The sequence below is a fragment of the Leucopleurus acutus genome, assembly GCF_964270905.1.
Source record: "Leucopleurus acutus genome assembly, chromosome: 6".
Taxonomy (NCBI): Eukaryota; Metazoa; Chordata; class Mammalia; order Artiodactyla; family Delphinidae; genus Leucopleurus; species Leucopleurus acutus.
The window spans coordinates 112647389-112663066 of NC_139149.1; the positions used below are offsets into that span (position 1 = coordinate 112647389).

Genomic DNA, 15678 nt, shown 5'->3' on the forward strand with positions numbered 1-15678 from the left:
CTAGACTCCCACAAAAAGCAGAAGCTGCATAGCCTCTGAGGCCCTGGGCTCAGAAAGTCAGATGACATCACTTCTGCCACGTTCTATTGGTCAAAGCAAGTCACAGGCCCACCCACCTCAAGGGAGAGCAGCCTACACACGGGGTGGGCAGAATCTGTGGCCCTGTTTTGCCGTTTATCACACCAGGCATCCCCTGAACAAGCTGGATGAGCTGCTCTCTGGAGAGTGCCCTCCGCCCACAAGCCCCCGCCCCCCCCCCCCCCGCCCCGCTCCCACACTGGCCTATCGAGAGAAAGCAAGGTTCTCACCACCCTCCCCACCCAGGCATCACGGCTGAGCTGAGTCCTTGCCACTGGGGGCGGTGTGCATGCGGGCTTCTCTCTCATTAACTCACCTGACATGTTAAACCTAGATCTGACACACTAGAAATGAAAACATGTCTCAGTCCAGAATTATCTTTGATGCCTCGAACAGTATAGAATAAAAATTTCTCAGCTATAATGGCTATAACCGCATTCACCATAGGGAAACGCTCGATACCTAGGCTCACCCTATGTACGTCTACAGCCCTATTTGCTGTGCTTTTCCGGAGCCTCAAAAGCGTAGACAGCTGAGCGTGGACCTTTAAGAAACAGCTTCTTGATCGTTCTCAGTCCTTTGCTGCTTTTTCTTTGCCACTTTCTAAAATGATACAGTTTCATGAGCAATTGGAATATCTGCTGTGTTTTCCTTCCTTGAAACAACCTTTCCTGAGCACTTCCTTTCCGAGCAGGATCTGTGATAGATGCGGATGGCCTAGAAAAGTACCAGCTTGGTTCCAGAAAATGACCTCCAGCAACGGGGATAGAAGTGGGTGCCTCAGTGTTTATGAACTATCCAGTTAGTCTGATCACTTAGATTCTAGACAACCACCAAGAACCAATGAAAACATTCTCATGAAATGTCTAAATAGAGTGATAAAAAAGGAAAATCGCTGAGTTCTTATAAATTCCAAAAGCAAGAGCCTACCAACCTCATTTCCTGCCACCGTTGTCTTTGGAAGAGTTTTGTAAAACCCACCCCACATTTTCTGCAGATCTGGGTTTAAAAACGGAGGGAGTGCAGGGATGGATGGATACGGTGCATGGGAAAGGCAAGCAAAGCGTGAAGAGGGGCCTTCCCTACCTGTGCACATGAACGAGAAATAACTGTAAAAGTATTACAGGAGGCGTTCATTTCCTTATACACACCTACTCTCAGTTCTGTGAAAGGGGCCTGGGGATCATTAATTCAACAAATAGGCCTCAGGCGCCCACCATGCGGCAGCCAGGCACTGTGGAAATGGTGCCAGCGGCTAACCTTGCCCTCAAACAGGGCTCATAATCTCAGGAGAAGAAAGAAAACGAGAAAGCCTTAATAGAGAAGTGTAGGAAGCATGAATTTAGAGAATGTGCAGGGTGCCATGATAGCCACATTGTGGACATTTACACCCCAGACTAGAGTGAGTCAGGGGAGACTTCCTGGAGGAAGGGGATATTGAAACTGAGACCTAAGAGGATGAGTTGGAATTAGCCAGGCAAAGGCGTAGATGCTGGGAGGGGCCCAGAGAGTGAGGAGCGGTCAGAGAGAAAAGTTACAGAGGTCAGAGGACAGGTGGGAGGGGTCCAGGGGGCCAAGGGTTGCAAGGAGACTAATGAAAGACCCTGGTCCGTGTCCCACAGCCAGATTCTAGCCCCACACAGTCTCCTGCCTCCCGTCCTCTGCCTGCTGTGTCACAGTGTACATCCTGAGTCCCAGGGGAAGGAAAAAATGCAGACAGAAGACACGATAGTGCAAGAAATGGTCACATAAATCGTGAAACACCCTCTTGCTGATTGAACTTATTTCCCTCAAAATGGAAGTGAACGAAGAAACTCCCAGGGCCAAGCAGCAGACACCCTCAGCTCACTATGTAAAATGATGCTTCTCAGCTCCTGACGTTCGTTCTCCTGACTCGGGGAAGAGCAGTCGGTTTAGGGTTTGGAGAGTGGGGCAGGATCTTGAGATGTGTCCCCCGAATGGATCACTATGGGTAAAAAGAAAAGTCTCCGTTAAATAGCAAAAAACTGGGTGTTGGGGGCAATTTGGGGAAGGGAGAATCTAAGGGAGAATCCAGTACAAACAATGAAAGGAACACCATTGGGCTGGTCTTGTCTCCAGTTTACTGAATTTTCGGATGCGTTAGAGCTTGTCTGCTTTGTCTGTGTCTTATTCCTACTGTTTACTGTGCTGTGTCTCCCTGGGGCTGCTGGCTGTGCGTTTATGTGTTGCCCTCTGGTCTTTTCTTTATTGCACCTGATAAAATGGTCAATGACTACCATCATGGGATTCACGTTCTGTACTGGGCCAATCATTCCTGTCCCTTTAGTGTATCCCCGATATTTTGATGATTCAGAAAGTAAAAAATACGAACTTTACTAACCTAGACATGATAATTGATGGAACTTGCCAAGAACCATCATTTTTTGTGGGATTCCTTAACTACACAGAAAAATGGAGGAAAGATACTCAGGAATATGACCTTAAATATTAGTCATAACTTACTTCTGTGTTATCCCTGGAGCCATGATCTCCTAAAGTCTGGCTTTCAGAATGTAAATGTACCAACGACCCCCATCTCGTGTCACAGTTTAAAGAATCCTCATCGTCGACTCTTTTAACAGCATTATTTCAAGACGTTAAATGGCAGTTTGGGGAATGTCATTAGCTATCACACATATGTAAATGCCTTTCCTAATGAAGAAAGGTGTTTTGACAATTGGGATAAGTTGCTGTCTTTCCCCTCATCATTTTGCCGTGGAGGACAAAGTGAGTCATTTCTAACGAAAAGAATGAAAAGTCTTTATATCTGGGATGGGAACTGAAAGTTGAGACCTGGAATTGGTACTCAAAGACCACACCCAAAGATCAGAGGTGCGTAATGAAGTGTCTCAGAACTATCTCTGAGTCCGTTTTGAAGCCATGTCATGGATGAGTGTCTACAGAACCTGAGGGAGAGCTCAGGGGACCAATCCATGCCACAGATTTGGAGACAAATGCAAAGGAAATTTAGGAAGTGTATTGCTGACTAGAGGCTCCGGCAAAAAGTTTCATACTTCTTCCTGAATCGTTCCAGAGAACAAAAACAAACGATGGATAAAAGTTGTGGGGAGGAAGATTTGACGCAATATAAAGGCAAAGCAATGTCTAACCATTAGTGCTATCTGGAAATGACGTGACACCCTGTGAGGTAGTGAATTCCCTATCACTAGTGGGATTCCAGTTGGGGGTGGGCAGGTAGAGGGGCCGTATGGGATGAAGGTCCACTCGCCAGAGTTACATTGTGTTCAGCCCAGGATCAATGGAACCAGGAAACTCGGTGTTATAGGTAAGGACGAATCAGTCCTCCAGATTCAGGATGGGTTGAGAAGGCAGAACGAAATGCATTACGTTCCCCCCAAACTTATTTAACGGTTAAGTACAAGAAAGAACATAAAAATGAAAACAAATCCCCCAACCTGGCCAGCAAGTGGACAAGAGCTTCAACTAGAGAAAGCAAACGGGTCAGAAATGAGCTGTGTTAATCTGCACCTGTGTCCCTGATAGGCCCCTGGGAAAGTGATGCTCTCACAACAATCGGAGAAACAGACAGTGAGCCATGGATGTTCTCTTCTAACAGTTCTTAGTCTCAGGAAGGAATAAAGAAATAGGGAGAACGGGAGACCACAGGACAGGATCCTTTAGACTTCTGGGGGGACCTGGTCACTGCCTGCTCATTTGTTTCTCCTTAGGGATGCCTAATTCCGGAACCACAGCATCCTGTGGTTGTCGAATCTCCTCACGGTAATTCATTTCCTACCTTTACTTTGCATTTGCCTCCAGTGATAGGACAATCATGGGGTTTAAGCTTAAAATTGCTCTTCTTTAGAGGAAAATGCAAGATTTTTCAAATAACTTTCAGAAAAGGTAGAATCCAAACTTCCATTTTTGGTACTTTCTTGGTGACATCTTCAAAAATGGTAAAAAATATGCTACCCAGTCATTGCATTTTTATAAAATTTGCTGTTTTTCATGATTGAAGAAGTAATCCAAGCTCATTTATAAAATGTTCAAAAAACACAGAAAAGCACAGTTAAGAAAGAGCAAAGAGCAGATGTAACCCACCATCCAGAGATAGATATTGATAACGTATCGGTATTCATTCTATTATTCTTGTGTGGGTGTATGATAATTAGATTGCTCTGTGCGTACACATTCAAAATCTAATTTGTTCATTTGACTAATAATCTCCCAGAGAACATCTCCCATAGCCATAAATATACATCTTTATAACAATTTTTAACTGTGGAATATTCCAGCCTATGGGTATACCATACCCAATTTAACCAACCCCTTGTTAAACACGTGGATTGTTTCTCCTCTTTTGTTACTATATAACACTATGAGAAACAGTTTTATGTATTCATTTTTGAGCATATCAGTGATATTTTCCTTTGAGTTCTTTCTAGAAGAGAAATTTCTAGATACAGTGTATGTACTTTTGATATGTCTGCCCCCCTTCCCATCCCTCATTCCCTGAGGCCGTAACAATTTACAGATTTTCCCATTATGTGGGAAACCTGTTTGCTTACATCTTCTCCAACAGAGAGTACAGTCATTATTTTAGCCTCTGCTAATTTTCCGGTTTGGTTGTGACAGTGCTACGTCATCGTTTCAATCAGCATTTCCTTGACGGTGAGAGAGGCTGGACATTTGGTCATTGGTCATTCTTCCCCTTTAGCCACCTGAATTCAGGAGCACCTGTCCTTTCCATTGATTATTAAGTATTCCTATCGGGCTTCTACATACATTTAGTTTGAGGAAAAGACACTGGAGATGACTTTGCTAGGAAAAATCCACTTGAAAGAAATTCCGTTAGGAATTATTTTCTAAAGTGAATAACCACCGTTTAAAAATAAATCTTTATTTGCTATATAGGAGTTGCTTCCATCCTGCCACTTCTGTATGTCTTTGACTCCCAATTAATTCTTTTTATGTCTAGGAAGATCTTAAAACAGTTCCTAAACTCTAACATGTAGATGAACACATTGAAAAGTAAACAAGAGATACATTTATTCCAAGTGGACACTTGCATGAACGTATGTGCTTTTCTTTCCCCGTGAATTCATGTGGAGGACCGCTGTCCATTGCACTAGTACCTGAAACACAGGTGACAGGTTGATTTGTTCCTTTGTTTGCTTGCCATCTGAAAGGTTGAGACACTGTAAAAAAAAAAAAAAATTGAACTAAAAATCTTGCTGGAACATTCCCCAGGCTAATTTTGCAGCACACCTGGCTTAGGTGAGAGGAAAAAACTAAACATCAGAATTAGCCTTGAGGTCTACACCCAGACTGCCTATTTCAAGAGGGTAGGAATGAGGTCCAGGGATGATTTTCCTCTCCTCCAAACTTTCTACCCCCGTGTTAGGTTGAGAATAGACAGTCCATCAGTAATTATCCACCTGAATGATCAGAGTAGTAGTATTTTTTTTTTTTGCGGTACGCGGGCCTCTTGTTGCTGTGGCCTCTCCCGTTGCGGAGCACAGGCTCCGGACGCGCAGGCTCAGCGGCCATGGCTCACGGGCCCAGCCGCTCCGCGGCATGTGGGATCTTCCCGGACCGGGGCACGAACCCGTGTCCCCTGCATCGGCAGGCGGACTCTCAACCACTGCGCCACCAGGGAAGCCCCCAGAGTAGTATTTTGATGTCATCAAAAAGGAACAGGAACACATAAGAAATGTGAGAACCAAATTCATTAGGGAAGTGATTTTGTTGAGTCACAAGACACACAGACCGGCTGTGGATGGATCTCTGGTTGCAGTGAAGATTGCGTTCCTATTTCATGCAAGCTCCCATTCTTCACTGTTGCCAAGACCTTCATTGATATTCCATGGGTCTGCTGCTCTCACTAGTAAGTAGCATTAGTCATATCAGCCTGTGCAGGACAGATCTAATTCTCTTGGTTCCAGGGCATGGCAGAATGCCTAGCAGGTATCGATTCAGGAGGGAAAGGGGGCAAAGGAAGCAATCTGAATGTTTTTCTTTGTCTCATTATTCAAGGTTTCAAGAATGAAGACAACATGACTCTGGCATGGGAGGGTGTCATGAAAGAAAATTACCTTGTCAAGATCAACACGAAAGCCCACGACACATCAGAGGAGTATGTCAGTCATTTATTCCTGCTCTGCGAGCCTCCCCTTGTGTACAGAAGCTGGCAGAACACAGGCAGCTTCTTTGAGCAAACTCTGTAAAGAGAATTTGCGGCAGAGAGGAATGGCACCAAAAGGATGTGGCTCAGGCAACTGAAGGTGACACACGCAAAAGGGTGTGTCAGCCTTTCAAGAAGGGCAAAAACCACCCACCTGCCATCTGATTGTCCTTCTGATTGAAGGGCAGGGCTGTGGGACCAGGTGGCAAGAGCGTGGGTCCCTATGCCACTGCTGCAGAGGTGGATTCTAGGAAGACCCAAGGATTGTGGGGAACAGAAGTTACCTTGCAGGGTCTGCACGTGTATCCCTGTGAGGAAGAAGCAAGCGATTAGAAGACGGCCAAACCCTTTGGTTGATCTCTTACAGACAGTTGTCCCTGAGAAGTTCTGAACGCCCTTTATGAGTCGCATGGCGTTGTTGTAAACATCCCATAGAACTAGCTAAGTCACTGTCTCCCTAGATGGTCCATGAGGAATGTGGGATGCAGGGCATCCTGGAGCGTGCCCTTTGTGTTTAAAGTGGGGTAACAGGGTTAATGGTCAGAAGTCACTCTTACAGAGAGCTCCAAACACAGCTCAGAATTCAGTCTAACAAAGAAAGCGTAAACATAAGAACAAGTAATCCCTTTGTTAGGTTCAACACAGCTATTGGGAGCAGGGGATGTGAGGCATGCTTTTTCTCTTTGAGTAGCAAAGCAGATACCCTCATTCTCCTCCATCCCTAGACGTGGAGAGCTTAGTTTTGAAAGGAAGGGACGGACCTTACAGGTCATCTTCCACCGCCCCATCAACAAAGGTAGCATCTATTTGCTGTCCTTCCATCTGGGGTGAGAGTGGGATTCTGCTTCGCTTGGGTATTAGGAAGAAAGTAAAAGCGGTAAAAGCAGGTGACGTTGATTTAGTTGAAGATGAAAATGAACTGTATTTTATGCTTTAAAAGACTGCGAAATGGAGCCTAATAACCCGTTTTGTTTCTCTCTCTCTCTCTCTGTTCTCGCGCTCTCTTTTTTTTTAACTTCCTTGAAGAATGAGGCATCGTTTTAGACAGCTGGATACAAAGGTATAGTTCTGTTTATAGTTTGGGAATTATTTTTTTAAATCTCCATTATCTTTGAGCTTTCAGCTAGAGGCCAGTGACAAAAATAGATGAAGTTAATTGTTTAAAAAAAAATGGATGTGACCCTGTTCTATACTCAGCTTTCTTTATTCACTGCACAAAGTCGTGGTGGTGGAATGGAATTGCTTCTCCGATGCTCCCAGCCCGCACGGGAATAGTCCCGCAGTCCCATTTCCACGACTGTCTCTGTCTACCCCAGGACCCCTTCTTTTTCTGTCAGGTGTAAGATGCTTGCAGGGAGTACCAGAAAGGCTCAGAAAAGCAGGTTGGGAGCCTAGAGACCCTATGCCAGTCTTTGCTGCCGCTCTAATTTGTCATCCACTTCATTTGAATTGCGACTGCGAGAATACACACGTGAGTTAGACGTAGAGAGAGTATGCCCACCTCCACCCTGAGCTGGGTAGCTGGAAATTAGGATTTGGTTCAGCAGAAATGACAATCGATTCATAAATGTCGGCTCCCTGTTAGGGTCTGAGGAGGAGGTGATATCCATGGCATTTTGGGGATGGCGTCCTGGGTGACAGAGTCACATACCCTCCCCAGGGCTGTGCAGTTCCACGGCTTGACAATACGCCATCAGGGGTGGCAGGGTCTCCAGCACCCGATTCCTTGCCTATAGTAGGGCCTCAAGGAACACTGAATAAATGAACAAAAGGTGCTCTTCTCAGAGCTCTAAGATGATCATGTATTCGGTTCACAATTTCTCGTGTATGTATTTACGTGTTAGTTACCAGCAGCATTTAAAAGATCTGAGCCGTGTTGCCATGGGCCTCCCTTCCTGAACTCTGGCCTCGTGCAGGACGGTGGACTGCAGCCTGGTACCTTCCTACTCACCCCCCACCCGCCCCGCCTTCCCTCTTCTCTTCCCTCCTCCCCTTCCCTCCCCTGGAGCTGGTTGCTCCATATATAGGACTCAACCACTCAGGGTGACGGTACGTTCTGTGCTGACAGTCGAATGTTTCCATCACAGTTTGCTTTAGTTCCCTATTGCTGTGCAACAAACAACCCCACATTTTTAAAATTTTATTATTATTATTTTTTTTTGCGGTATGCGGGCCTCTCACTGTTGTGGCCTCTCCCGTTGCGGAGCACAGGCTCTGGGCGCGCAGGCTCAGCGGCCATGGCTCACGGGCCCAGCCGCTCCGCGGCATGTGGGATCTTCCCAGACTGGGGCACGAACCTGTGTCCCCTGCATCGGCAGGCGCACTCTCAACCACTGCGCCACCAGGGAAGCCCCTACAACCCCACGTTTTAGTGGCTTCAAACAACCATTTTATTTCACTCTTGCTTTTCTGGGTCAGGGGTTTCGGAAGCGCTCAGCCGGGCAGTTCTTCTGCTTCAGGTGGTCTCAGCTGGGTTTACGGGGCTGGATTCAGCTGGCGGTGAGGCCAGGATCTGGCACCTCAGTGGTCCTCCTCATGGCCTCTCTTCCACGTGATCTCTGATCCATGAGGCTTGGGGGTCTCGGGGCAGTTCCCCTTTTTCCATAGGGACTGGCTTCCAAGCGTGAAGAAGCAGAAGCCACCAGTGCTTCTAAAGGCAAGACCTGGACCTGGCATGACAGCACGTCTACCAGCATCTATTGATTAAAGCAGCCCCAGACTGGCTGGGATCCAGGTGGGGGAGCAGTAGACTCTCCCTGTTCACGTTCCACCTCTTGGTGTGGGAGTGACACGTGGACAGGGAGAAACGTGGCAGCCATCTTTGGAGACACGCCATCACACGGGAGTATATCTTGTTACGGCTGCTCTCCTGATGTACTGGTACTGATTTTTAATTGAGGGGCTGGGAAGACTCCTGTGTTCTTAGAGTTGAGTATCTGGACATAAACAATCATGCCAGGATGTATATCATGATTATAATCAGTGAAGAAGGGAAAGAAAAATGCTGGATATTTTTAAAAATTTAAAAAATGTTAGAATGCATGAAAGGAAGCATAGGGGATAGTATTCTAACACTGAGTATGTATATTAGATGACTATAATATGTAATATAGAATAAATATAAAGCCTTATAGGATTATTCACTTTCTCTACATCATATATTTATATTTAAATATATTGTCTGCTGCATCGGTACCTAGGCTACACAGCTCGTAATACTTATTGAGCACCTGCCATATGCCATGCATTGGGCTAAGTGCTGTGAAAGCAGACATGAGCCCCACATTTCATGAATGGACCCCTTGTTAAGTGGTTTGGGGGTAGGAGCATTTTCCTGCTGAATGATGTAGGATTCAATAGCGGTAACCCTTTTCTTAGCCATATCAGGCATATGTCCCAGACTGCCCGTGTCTGCATTACCGGGGAGCAAGGTCGGCAGCTGGGAAGGCCCTAAGTCCAGAGATGCATGGAATGTTCTGGGCAGCTGGAGAGAGATGGCGTGGACCAGGGGAACACCGAGTAGGAAGGAAGGGGGAGGCTGGGTCGTCCCTGGCAGGAACTTGCTGGCCTCTTTAGGGCTGGATTTTATTCCCGTGCAGGGCAAGCCTCTTGGGGACACACCTGGGAACATTCCTTTCAAAGATCCCTCTGAGAGGTCAGAGTGGCCACATAAGAGGGGCTTAACAGTTTGGTTTGGGGAATAGAGGTGCCAGGGACTTGTCTAAGTGTGTGTGTAGAGAAAACAGTCTATTTTTGTTTGTTGTGTTGAGTCGTTTTACTTGTGGGTTCACTAAGGTGGCTTTGGAGGGAGCCGATGGAAAGTACACTTGGGGCTGGGCTCAAGCTTCTGCAAGACTTGCCGCTGCCCCTGCTCTGGGGCACGCAGGACATAGGCAGGATGGCAGCAAGGGGATGGGGCAGGGCGGAGCCTGGGTCGGAGGTCAGCCAGAGATCCAGGAACTGGGGCAGCTGAACTGACTCCCAGGGGCCAGGGAGGCCTCCCAGCCAGTGCGTGTCTGGGTGCGGCGGGGCGACCCTCTGGTGGGGACAGTGGACCTGAGCATGACGGTTGTGGGCATGGTGCCGAGGGTGTCACAGATGACTGGAGTCCCAGTTGGTGGCTGTCCACACACACGTGTGAGCCAGGGCTCTGTGGGGTCCTCAGAGGAGTGCCTGTGGGTCCAGCCCCCTCTGCATCTCCCTGTCTGTGGAGCTCCACCCCTTTGTTGGTTCCTGCAAGAAGTCCACCTACACCATGCCTTTTGCAGGTTTTAGTTGAATTTGGGCAGATCCCAGGGAAACCTCAAACCACACAACACTGAGACATGGGCCACCACCCACAGGATTTCACTGCCTCTCTCCCTGCTTCTCTCCTGCTCCCCTGCCCTCTCTCCCCTTTTTATCCCCTCCCCCTTCCTCTACCCCTTCTCTTCTGAACAACAAAAAGTCTCTCCTTTCTATCCAAGGAGAATTTTAGGGTTGGCCACTTGTTTCTGGAGCAAGCTCTTGGTGTCTTAAATCCTACTAAATGTCACACTAAAGTCCTTTAACTGTCAACCAATACAGAAATCTCTCCAAAGCCCCTCCAGTGAAAACAAATTTCTCCGTCTCATTCTTACACCAGAAAACAAAGTTATTCACATTGACCTTAAGTCTGTAAGTAGGAATCTTACTATGCCTTCTTTATTTTAGGCAGCCATTAGCCCTTATGGTTTCTTTTTGTCCTTTTTAAAGGAAGAGTTAAATGAAGAGGTTAATACTGGAAATAAGCCTAAGTTAAATAGAAAGTTTTCCTTGAGTGAGTGATATAGCAAGTTGGAAACCAATCATACAGAGATTGTGTTATGTCTACAGCTTTTATTAAGTGTAAAAGTATAGCTTGTAATTTAAAGTCATCTTCATGCATCTTGTGTAAAAACTTGTGAAATATGCATGTATTGAAAATAATTTTATCATGTTTTTTACTTAAATTGTTTTGCTTCTTATACTGTTTGTGTGTGTGTGTGTGTGTGAGGGGAGACACTTTATTTGCAAAAACTTGATTAGTATTGTATCACATTATTTTCATTATATTATACTTTTATCAAAGCAAAACTTTATTGGTACCTTATAACTTTATTAGTTACATGTAACATTTTTATTTCTATATATTACTTCTCTGTGTTGTAATCTATCCTTTCTATGTAGGAATCACTAGTGATTTTTATTTGAGTAAAGCTAATCCTAATTGGTGCTAATGATTATTTTCTTGTGATATGATTTCAGAAAGTTAGTAATGGACAGAGTCTGAAATATCACCTGGAGCCTGCCATACTCCAGGCATGAACCGTACTTCCTATTTTATATATAGCACATCTATTTCATAGAAAATCCAGAGTCATAATTTAAAATTTAAAGTTGGAAAATTGATCTTAAGACCAGTTTTATTTTTTCCCCTTTCAAGCTTAATGATCTCAAGGGTCTTCTGAAAGAGATTGCTAATAAAATCAAATAAAATTGCATGGACTCTAATGGAGAAAAATCTAATTCTAGCAAGGTAAGTAATTTTAATGGCTTTTTTTTTTTGCTCTGAAAATTTACGTATTTTAAGACTAATTCAAAAATCATGATATTTTCTCAGTTACTTTCACATATGATCAGATTTGAAAATAAGGCATGGTGTAAAAAATTCGAACAGTATAGGTATATAGAAAAGAACAGGTAGAAGCCGCCCTCACATTACTTTCCCTGTCTGCTCCCCGGCCTGAGGTTAACACTGCTGGCAGTAGGTTACAGTATCCTTTTGGATCTTTAAAAAAAAACAAAACAAAAAACAAACTTCCAAACTATACAGCTATTTTGGCATTGATTGGATCAAGGTCACACTATTCTAAGACTTGGTATTATTTTTTTTCTTACTTAACTCTAGATCATGGGTATCTTTACAGATCCACGCCTCAGACATGTACCTCGTTCTCCTGATACATCATTTATGTTTACTGCTATAAGGAATGTACAGATGAATGGGTTCTTTGGTTAGTTTGTTTTAAATATTTGCTATCGTCAAATGCATGTTGATCACATTTTACTACCAGAAATGTTTTAGTAAGGCTTTCAAGGTTTTTAGCAATAGCTCATTTGCACAATAAAAATGTAATACAGTTAACAGACAAAATTGAGGCCAAGGCTTTGCTCCATGTTCTTACCATTTGCTTTAATTATGTTTTCCCATTACCTGTCCAAATGCTGAAACAAAATGTTGTTAGGGACTTGTAAAGCTAGGAGAAAACAGCAGTGAGCGATCCATTTGATTAGAATTTTTTGAGAAAGTGAATGGTAAGGAATGGAAACAATTAAGCCTCCCTCGTTTCGACCCTTCCCTTTGTGTTTACTGACTGCCTTCTGAGTGCTGAGAGTACTGTGCTCAGACCCTGATGAGGCTCAAACGCTGCTTTTTGCCTTTGCATAAATCCTCACACTGCAGAATTTCTGTTCACAGGGTGACTGTGTTATAGGGGTAACTGTGATAGGGTCCTTTCAGTATATCTGGTAGCTCAATACTTTTCCTTGAGTTCTGACAATTATAGATCATGTTACAAGCCCTCTATCCTGGAAGACTTTGTAAGAGCAAGGTTGATGCATATTGTATTTGCATATTTATTTGCATATTTATTTTCTCTGAAGGCAGGTATAGTCTCCCAAGCTGCTCAAGAAAACAAACCTTGTATATTTAGGAAGAACGTATTTCAACTCTTCCATCGCGGTGTTTCATGAACACAATAGTATACTTTAAATTATAATTCGAGTTTTGAAGCATTTATTTTGTTTGATTAATGACCTGAAATATAGAAAAAACCACTAGGAAGAGACAAAACAATTTAAAATGATTTTTAAAACCCTTAGAGGTGTAATAATTAGAAAAGTTTCAAAATGAGCTCTACGCATCCATCTCTTAAAGCTCTAATCTCCTCATCTCTCCTTCTTTTTCCAAAAGTGTTGACTAGGAGGAAAATAAGCAGACAGACTGGTTTCTTAGCAACTTGCCCTTTGCTTAAACTTAAATTGTTATTACTATATGGAGAGTTCATTAATTGGGGAATGAAGATGAATCGGGAGAAGGACGTTACTTCATGTACAAGTGGGCACCTTTAGAAACAATGCATTTGGCATGTCCAATTTGTTGGTATACTTTTTACTTCTGGATATAAGATCTATTTTCTTTTTTTGATGTCATCTGTTTGGCATATCCTTAAGAGGTTCACTGAAAATGTAATTTTATAGGCAACCACCTACATGCTGCTAAAATATATATATTTTTGATTTTTTAAATTGAAGTATAGCTGCTGTACGATATTATATAATATAGGTGTACAGTATGGTGATTTGCAATTTTTAAAGGTTATACTCTATTTATAGTTATTATAAAATATTGGCTATATTCCCTGTGTTGTACAATATATCCTTGTAGCTTATTTTCTACCTAATAGTTTGTACCTTTAATCCCTTATCCCTATGTTGCCCTCTCCCCTTACCTCTCCCCACTGGTACATGTTGCTGAAATACTATTCTTGTAGTGTCTCTCTGATACTTCTTTCTCTAGAAGGGTGAGTGTATCTTTCCTGGGGGTGGAGGCAAAGAAAGAGAATGCCAGCTTAAGTGGGTGTGAGCTGGCACCAGTGGAAGTAGGGCAGGAGTGGACATCTGGGGACAGGTCTTTGCCAATTTGCCCATCTGGGTTTTCCATCTCAAGTCAGCCTTTGATCCAGTAACTTGGGATGGGACGTTTGTGTATATATTTTCTTTTCTCCCACACTAAATTTGAAAGGAAGTAAGAACCAGGGTGAGAGAAAGCTATTTGTTTTCTCATACCCTTATCCCTTCCCTGAGAATGGGGGTGGGATAGGGGTGGGAGAGTACTTCCCTGAGGGCACTGGAAATTGTTCGATCCCTACATAATAATCCATTGATTCTTGTATTTGCTGCAGTTAAATTCTAGTTCATTTAGATAAATTATTGTAGTTCTTAGCTTTCTTATCAACTCACCCTTTACTTATCAGAAATCGTTCAGCAAATAAAGCACTTGGAAACTTTCTGGGTCTTTGAGGTGAGTCTTAACCATTCAGCCAGAGTCATTCCGTTCATACTGGCAAACTGGTCAGAACTCACATCTTTAAGAGAAAAAATTGTCTTGGAATTACTTCAATACCAAAAGGCAATCTCAATTTTTGGTAGTACATTTGGACCCGTTACCAGTATATTACCAATGTATTTTGAAGCACGTCGTATCCTGAGAATGAAAGTGGGAAATCATTCTTAACACAGGGCTCTTCTTTTGTTTTCACAGGTGGTATCAGACATCTAAATGGAAAAGATTCAAGGGGTGCTCCTGAGTAGTTTTGTTCTCGTCTAAATGAGAATTATTCAGGCCCCTGGGTGCACAGCGATGGTTTTAATCACCCCAGTGTGCTCAGTCTGAGGATAAAATGCGTTACTCATTTCACACAAAAGATGGATGTAGAGGAAGAGCACCTCCTACAGCTCGCTTCCGCTCAAGGCTGCCCTATTACTTTCCGGGTCTCAGTGGCCAGAGCCTGCTGGTGATAGTTTAAACTGTACTGTGTCTTCCTGTTTCCTGCTCTCTTCCTCCTTTGACCCATGCATATTAGAGAATATCTCTCCGAGGAGCTGGAACCTGGTCATGATTTCCCTCCTGTATTGTTATTTTGTTTATTTCCGATTGATTCTCCATTATTTCCTTTTTTTTTTTTTTTTTTTTTGGTATAGTGTGACTAATTAGCTGGCGTATTGTTAAGTCTCCCCAGTCAGGTCAGGTTCTAAAAACGTGCTGCAGCAAGAGGGCTCTCCTTTCTTCAGGAGAAACTATTTTCATTTCTCATTATGCTTTTATTCATTAAAGCAGGTGATAAAACAGCATCTTCCTGTCTCACACTCACCAGGAGCTCCACTTGAAGGAAATATCCCCTTCCTAACCATGTGAAAAGGCACCTAAAAATGAAATCCTCAGAGGTGCATCTGATTTTGTTTTCACTGGGTGTTCCTCTTTCTCCTCCTAGTTATTATTTTCCTATTAAAAATAATTCGTGGATAGTATAGAAAATTCATGGGTATTATAGAAAACACAGACTACATGGAAAAGTAGAAAATATAGTCTCACTACCTAAAGATAATCACTGCTAACAAGTTAGGATGTTTTTCCAAGTCTGTTTTTTTTCTATGCATGTTTTATTTCTCTTTTAAAATTTTACATAATGTTATCATACCACGTATATAATTTTATATACACTTTTTCAGTTAATATTTTATCGAAGATGTTTTCTTTGTACTCACGGTCTTCTTAAACTTTACATTAACAATTGCATGTTGTTCAGTCTCTAATGATTTCCACTGTGTTGGTCACTGAAGGTGGTTTCTCGTTGGCCAGTTGGATGAGCATC

At 43.4% G+C, this 15678-nt stretch overlaps 1 protein-coding gene across 1 annotated transcript in view; it reads left to right on the forward strand.

Annotated features, from left to right (window-relative positions):
• The window catches only part of TRPM8 (transient receptor potential cation channel subfamily M member 8), a gene marked incomplete at both ends in the record, with an annotated part of 88004 nt that extends 76266 nt beyond the window's left edge, over window positions 1–11738 (forward strand). The window contains 3 exons of the mRNA XM_082841216.1: window positions 6097–6196; window positions 7271–7304; window positions 11688–11738. Of these exons, the coding sequence (XP_082697342.1) occupies window positions 6097–6196; window positions 7271–7304; window positions 11688–11738 (185 nt within the window). The remainder of the gene's footprint in view (window positions 1–6096; window positions 6197–7270; window positions 7305–11687) is intronic.
• Window positions 11739–15678: the final 3940 nt, after the last annotated feature.